This window comes from Poecilia formosa, unplaced genomic scaffold, assembly GCF_000485575.1.
Source record: "Poecilia formosa unplaced genomic scaffold, Poecilia_formosa-5.1.2 Scaffold106, whole genome shotgun sequence".
NCBI lineage: Eukaryota > Metazoa > Chordata > Actinopteri > Cyprinodontiformes > Poeciliidae > Poecilia > Poecilia formosa.
The window spans coordinates 1-6354 of NW_006800045.1; the positions used below are offsets into that span (position 1 = coordinate 1).

Sequence of the window (6354 nt, forward strand, 5' to 3'; positions counted from 1 at the left end):
TCTATTAACAAAGTGACAGTGACAGAAGATCGCCTCATTATAATCTTTGTTCCCTTTTTCCTCTTTCGCCTTGATTACACCACTGTGAGAGTTTCCAAATGTGCTTATTCCAGATAACACTCACAATGGGAGGGCAAAAATAGTCCACTGAACGGAAAACACACACTATTTGCTAACCTGTGGGGAATGCACATATGGATTTGATCCGAGACTTAAACTGCAGGTTACAGATATGTGACACAGAGCTGTGATCGCAACTCTGTTGGTTCAGAGGGATGAAGGTTAACGTCATTAAAATACCCAGTGAAAAACAAGAGAGAAGATTAAACATGTACAACATCAAGGAACATGAAAGAAGTCTCTGCAGTGAAATGAAACATTTTCAAAATTTCAGTCATTGCTACCATTTTGATCAACTGTGTATGTTTATATGTGGCATCAGCACATAAACTCAGACATTCAGTCATGGATTATTTTATAAGGTTTATCTGGCCATCCAATGTGCATCAGTGAGGGAACCTCTGACTCCAGACAGGTGAAATGAGTTCATGCCTTCATGATGGTCAGTGCTGCTCGCTCTCCTTTAGCTGATCCAAGCTGTTCGGACAATGCGCTGGGTAGGACGCTCCATCACAAAACGCAATCGTCTGGAAACTGGCACCCACACCCTGAGAGGAAATTTACAAACACAAAAACATCCGTAAGAGATGTTGCTTTCCAAGATTTGCTTTATTTAATAAGGAGAACTGGATTTTTTATTTATCTTTTTTGACTAAACAAACTATTTTGCAAATCCACAACAATTTACGTGAGACCTGGTTTGTGTGGTCAGAAATCAGCTCCATGTCCATTTGATAGATAAGGAAACATCCACTGCGGTCCCGGTTTGTTCCCGTTTTAATCACATGTCTGTCTCGTTAATTACATATTGCCCAGAGGGAACCAGGATTCAATATGAGTCTCAGAGTGTAGATATCTTTCCAAGAGGCTGAATTTCAGGCAATTAAAATGAAGAGACTCTTTGAGTCGCCATTATCGTTTAGCAGAGGATCTGATTCGGATGCATTTACTGCCCAATTATTATTTAAAGCCCCTTCACACTGCATTGAGACAACCCTGGGGTCTCGACAGGCATTTTGCCTGATTGTTCAAATTCAAAGCGAATTTGAACAACCTCATTTCAGGGTGAAGCCATTCATGTTGCTACTGAGGTTTTTTCAACTAGCCTATCTGCGCAATTTGGATGTGAACGCACTTCTCCGCATCCTATGGGAAGACCAGACTGTTGTGTTTCTGTGGAGAAAGAATGGGAAGCCGTTTTGCAACACTGTTTTAATTCTCTTTGCCATACACCATGCGCTTCACCATGTGACTAAGGACATTACCGACACCTAGTGGCTAAAACTGACAACAGTTTTATCAGTACATTCTCCTTTTTAAAAAAAAAAAGTACAACAATCTATACTTTAAAAATAAATAGTTCTTATTTAAAGTAGAAATTTAATCAACACTTCAACCACTGGTAAATGTAGACAAACATAATATTTCAAACAGAATAATATTCCACCTTTAAAAAAACAAAAACATCACAAGTTCAGTGTCTTTCACATCTTCTTAAAACATGTTCACGAGGGAGCTCTACGTTGGTGTTTGAAGAAGATGGAGTGATAGATTTGGATGGAGAAACTGATTTATTATTTTCTCCAGATGTGTCTTCTGCTCCATGAGTTTCTTTAACAGTTTCCTGTGTTTTAAGCAAACTGCGTCTGTTACTTCTGATGATTTGTCCTTCTTCGGTTCTTACTGTGAAAGATCGAGCTGCAACTTCTTGAAGAACTGCAGCTTTAGTTATCCATCCAGTCAGGATCTTCAATCCTGACTGACTGGATACTGTCAGGATCTTCAATCCTGACAGTATCATTGCTGGTAAGAAGCGGAAGCTGCTTGGCTCTTCTGCCATGAGCCTTGTTGCATATCGTCCATCTCTGCTGTTTGATTAGATGGTTTTTGGCTGCAAACAGAGCAGTGGTGGTCTGCTAAGAGCATTAAATTGATTTACTTGGAGGTTTGCCAGCCTGTGGGGTGGATGTGACGAGGTTGCAGCTGTGGCATTAGGCCAATCCTGTTTCAAAATCTCAGAGGACCAAGACCCACACGTATTTAGCTGATGTGTCTTGGACAATCTGCTGCTAAGGCCCCGTTGAAATGGAGTCACTATTCAGTTAAACCATAACATTTTTGTTGTGATCAAGACGCTCTTTTACACAACACAGGTGACTGAAGTGTCTCCAGCACTTTTTGAGCCCTTAACATATTTTTTTCAAACAAACAATAAACAATAAGGCAAGAGGAAAACACATCAAAATCTGAATGTAAAGGAATGGATGTGGACTCCAAAGATGGAATACAACTGGTCTTTTAGCCAGATTTTTTCCTTCCACTCAACCTCCTCTGTGAGCAATCAGCTATTTTTTGTAAAAAATTATCACTGACTTTGTATTCATCAGACATTTAACACAAAAAAACCAAAACAAAAACTTATATTAAACACTTTGGTTATTGTGTTAAGTGATGCATAAGTTTAATCACCTGGGCTTCCACAAGATATTTCTAAATGTGTAGCTAATGCTAAAAGATTCTAGTTTGAGGACTTAAATGAACAAATAGTGATCAACATTCTGCTACCAGCTCTATTTGATCATCGGTATTTGTTTAATTTGTGTAAATATCCTGAGCTTTTCTGGCGTTTTATCCGAGAAAGATATTAAAACAAAAAAAACAATTTACCACTGCTGCTGAAACACCGTTGACATGGCCTCACTCTTCAGTTCAATCGTAACGTTTTTGTCGCGACACAGCCGCTCTTTCACACGACACAGGTGATCGGAGTCTCTCACATCATCACTTTTATGAAACCAGAGAAAAACGTCTCTGTAACACACCTCATCTAGGTGTGAAGTACTCCGTAAGTGAGAAATAACGGAAGGCTACATAGTTTATTCTGCGTAAGCATGAGCAGATAAAAAGAAAAGCAATGGCGGATAGTATTGTGCTGTGTTACGCTACTTAACATGAACAGTTTATCACTATTTCTGATGAGGAATATACGTGTTACGTTTGCTCTTTGTTCATAGGAGACGATTTATTGTTTACCGTTGACTACAAGATGGAAGCTAAAGCTCAAAAGCGCATGCGTGTTCAATGGCATTCTAAAATCGCAGCGCCATCTACTGGCCTGGCATAACAACTACAGCAATAATGTGTCTTGACGGTGCTGTTGTCTAAGCAACGTTTTCCCAATCAGCATCCGAAAAATATATATTCCTGGCAGCAGTCTCTTGTAAACATACCATAAGACTCTTTAGAAATCCAAAAGGTTTATTTTGTAACATTTATTTGAAGTTGTCTTAATTTAAGTCTTTTTGAAAACTATGCATTAAAAGAAAAAGCTGCAACCCAAATTTAACCAGTGCTTTACTTGTTGCTATATTTACCAGACCACAAATGATGGTATTTTTCCACCAGACCATGACAGGCATGTTCTTTGTGCGCAGACCTTTTTTAGGTGCATGGGAAATTGTTCTACTCTCTTGCAGCTGTAGCACAATGGAAACACTGCAGATCCAAAAATACGAAGCCGGAGCCAAGAGGACAACAACAGGGCTGTGGACTCAGGCCAGATCAGCGTGCCTAATAAGTACTCTTCAATCAAGCTCTTGGTGGAAGTCTTAGCGACCGAGATAAAACCAGCAAGTCTCTGTATTTTCCATAAACTGAGTGGCTGAATGGCTCTGGCAACAAATTAGGCTGAACAGATTTATAAATCCAGGGAGAAGAGAAAAAAACAGGATACCAAACAAAGGCAGCTGGAGAAATATTTCCTCTATACATCAGTGATTGTAACAAAAGTCACAGATTACAGCTCTGCTAACATAATCCTCACATTTAGATGTTCAATAAATAAAAAGGGTTTTAGTATTAATCATGTGGTATAATCTAAGGGTTTGACATGCATTGTTGTAATAAAATTGAGTGATTTTCCTCCTTTTTTTTCTGTCTTTTAGAAAGTGGTAACCAGTCAATGCTGGATGCAAACTGTGCAGCAGAGGACTGACCTACCTTACAGCACTGATGGCTGCAGGGCGACAGGGTGCTGAAGTTGCCACAATCGTGTTTCACCTCTGTGGACAAACTGAGCTGCTGCTGGGAGGAAAAAGGAGGGTGGGCCGCTCGAAGAGCTGCCGCAGACGCATTTGGGACCTTAAACAGAAAGAGACATGTGGTAAAGATGGAGAGGACGGTGATGAAGCATTGTGCACAAATAAAACTGCGTGAAAGGATAACCTGTGACGTAGAGCTGAGTCGTGGTGAGTGCAGAGAGGGCAGGGAGTTGTTGTAAAACAGCAGGCAGGGCTGGTGACGCCGATCCATTGGTGACAACGAGTCGCTGGGTTGCACACCTGCACACTTCATGCTCCTTCCTAAACTATTGGTTGTGCTTTCCCTGCGCTGGTACTCTATCGGCGACTGGAGGGCTGCAGAGGACAGGAGGATGCGTCACATCAATCTGAATCACTGAATCCTAAATTAGGGGTGAACCGATTTATCGGCCAACCAGTTTATTGTGTCAATTTCCTTAATTTTGGGAGATTGGTGATAGACCCATTTTTACATGTGAAGCCGATCTTATCCACCGATGTTATCAACCTCAGTAAAAAATCAATCACTGTGCTTTTCTTTTCTCCCATGAGAAAGGATTGACTGACAAACCGACCGACCAGGTCATGTCTGTACATTTACAGTTAACAGTAGTCACCCCTTGTTGCCAATTCAGCAGCTTTCTTGATGTATTGAGCAACATTTCAGAGAAAAAAAATTATATTTGCCAAAATCAGAATCGGAAAGTTAGGCTTTTTAAAAGATCGGCCAGAAAACCGCAATCGGTGCACCCCTATCCTAAATGGATGCTAACGCAAAGCTGAGCTACCGTTTAGGAAGTTCCTCTGAGTCTCCAGAATCTGGACCACATCATTGTACCACGCTTGCTGTATTTCTGGAGACGAAGCATGCATGATGAAGCGGGTTACGCTGCCGTCTGTCCCCCTGGAAGTCAGGATCAGACAGCACGGATCCTCTTGAGGAGGCCCCTCTACACCCAAGCAGCTGACCTACAAAACACAAAGCTGCTAAATTAAATGGGAAGAAGATAAAACATCCATGGATTCATTCAAATTAAGCTCTTTCTTCACCTTGATGCTGTTTTTAAAGGTGTAGCCTGGCAAAGGGAAACCTTTTTTCTTCTCAATCGGCTCACTGAAGATGACCAGCTGCTCAAAAAGGAAGACACGTCTCTCCCGCGCTCTGGACACGAGGTTGCCGTCCTGCTCACTGACAGAGAAAGTGTCCTGCTGGAGCAGCTTCCCCTGAGCTGTAATCTTACCCTACAGCAGCAGCACATCCCACACACAGTCAGTTCGTCATATCTTACTTTTTAAAATCCATCAAATATTATTTCAAAATAATAATTTAAAAAAATACCTCAAAACCCTGCAGCCTTCCCACATTCATCATGTCGTTGCAGCGTTTTGGCACAAAACACGTCACCTCCACCGCTTTCTGACGGACGACATGGAATAAAAATATTAATCAAAACATAAAATGAAGAAAAAGTATTTCTGCTAAACAGAAACTGAGTCCAAACCTGAAGCTTCTCAACATCTCTTCCTGCTTTGCTGTAATATTTCAAAAAGTCCTGAAAGAGACAGAGGAAAGAGTTCTTGTTTAGATTTTGAAATCAAATTTTTAAGTATTGTCATCGTATTTGAGGTGCAGGAAATCTTTAGCAGCATGAAGCAAAAACGAATCAAACTTTTATTATTTGAAAAAACAAATAATTGATTTTAAAACAAAACTTTTCTGGCACATAACGAGCTTCTCAACAACAAACACAACAAAATGATGACTTATCTTCATGTTTTTAGTGAATTTCTCCATTAACTCTCCTTTCAATTATACACAGTTGAAACAGAGCCCCACACCACAACGTTCTCACCAGTAAAAGTCACTGTTAGTATGTTTTTGTTTTCTTTTATGAGATGTGAAATGCAGCTTCATCAAACTCTGTGTGTGCAATGACAATGATTTCAGGTCTTGTTTGGTGTGTCCTCCAGTTAGATAAATAGGTAAATGTATAATTTATTTTCCCCATAGGGAGAATTTGTCTTGGACAATGTGTGCTAAACAAAGTTGGCACCATGATTATTTAATCGACTTTCCATAGATGTTGTGCAGCAACATGAGGTTCAACCTGCATCTCCTTCAGAAGAGGGGTAAAAAAAAAAAAAAAAAAAAAAA

The 6354-nt window shown here is 40.2% G+C and overlaps 1 protein-coding gene across 1 annotated transcript in view; it reads right to left on the reverse strand.

Annotated features, from left to right (window-relative positions):
* Positions 1-260: 260 nt before the first annotated feature.
* The window catches only part of LOC103143196 (rho guanine nucleotide exchange factor 25-like), a 23102-nt gene continuing 17008 nt past the window's right edge, over positions 261-6354 (reverse strand). The window contains exons 10-16 of the mRNA XM_007559639.2: positions 5702-5752; positions 5539-5616; positions 5250-5441; positions 4988-5168; positions 4345-4535; positions 4120-4260; positions 261-668 (exon numbers count right to left, since the gene is read on the reverse strand). Coding sequence (XP_007559701.1) covers positions 564-668; positions 4120-4260; positions 4345-4535; positions 4988-5168; positions 5250-5441; positions 5539-5616; positions 5702-5752 — 939 coding nt within the window. The 3' untranslated portion in view covers positions 261-563. The remainder of the gene's footprint in view (positions 669-4119; positions 4261-4344; positions 4536-4987; positions 5169-5249; positions 5442-5538; positions 5617-5701; positions 5753-6354) is intronic.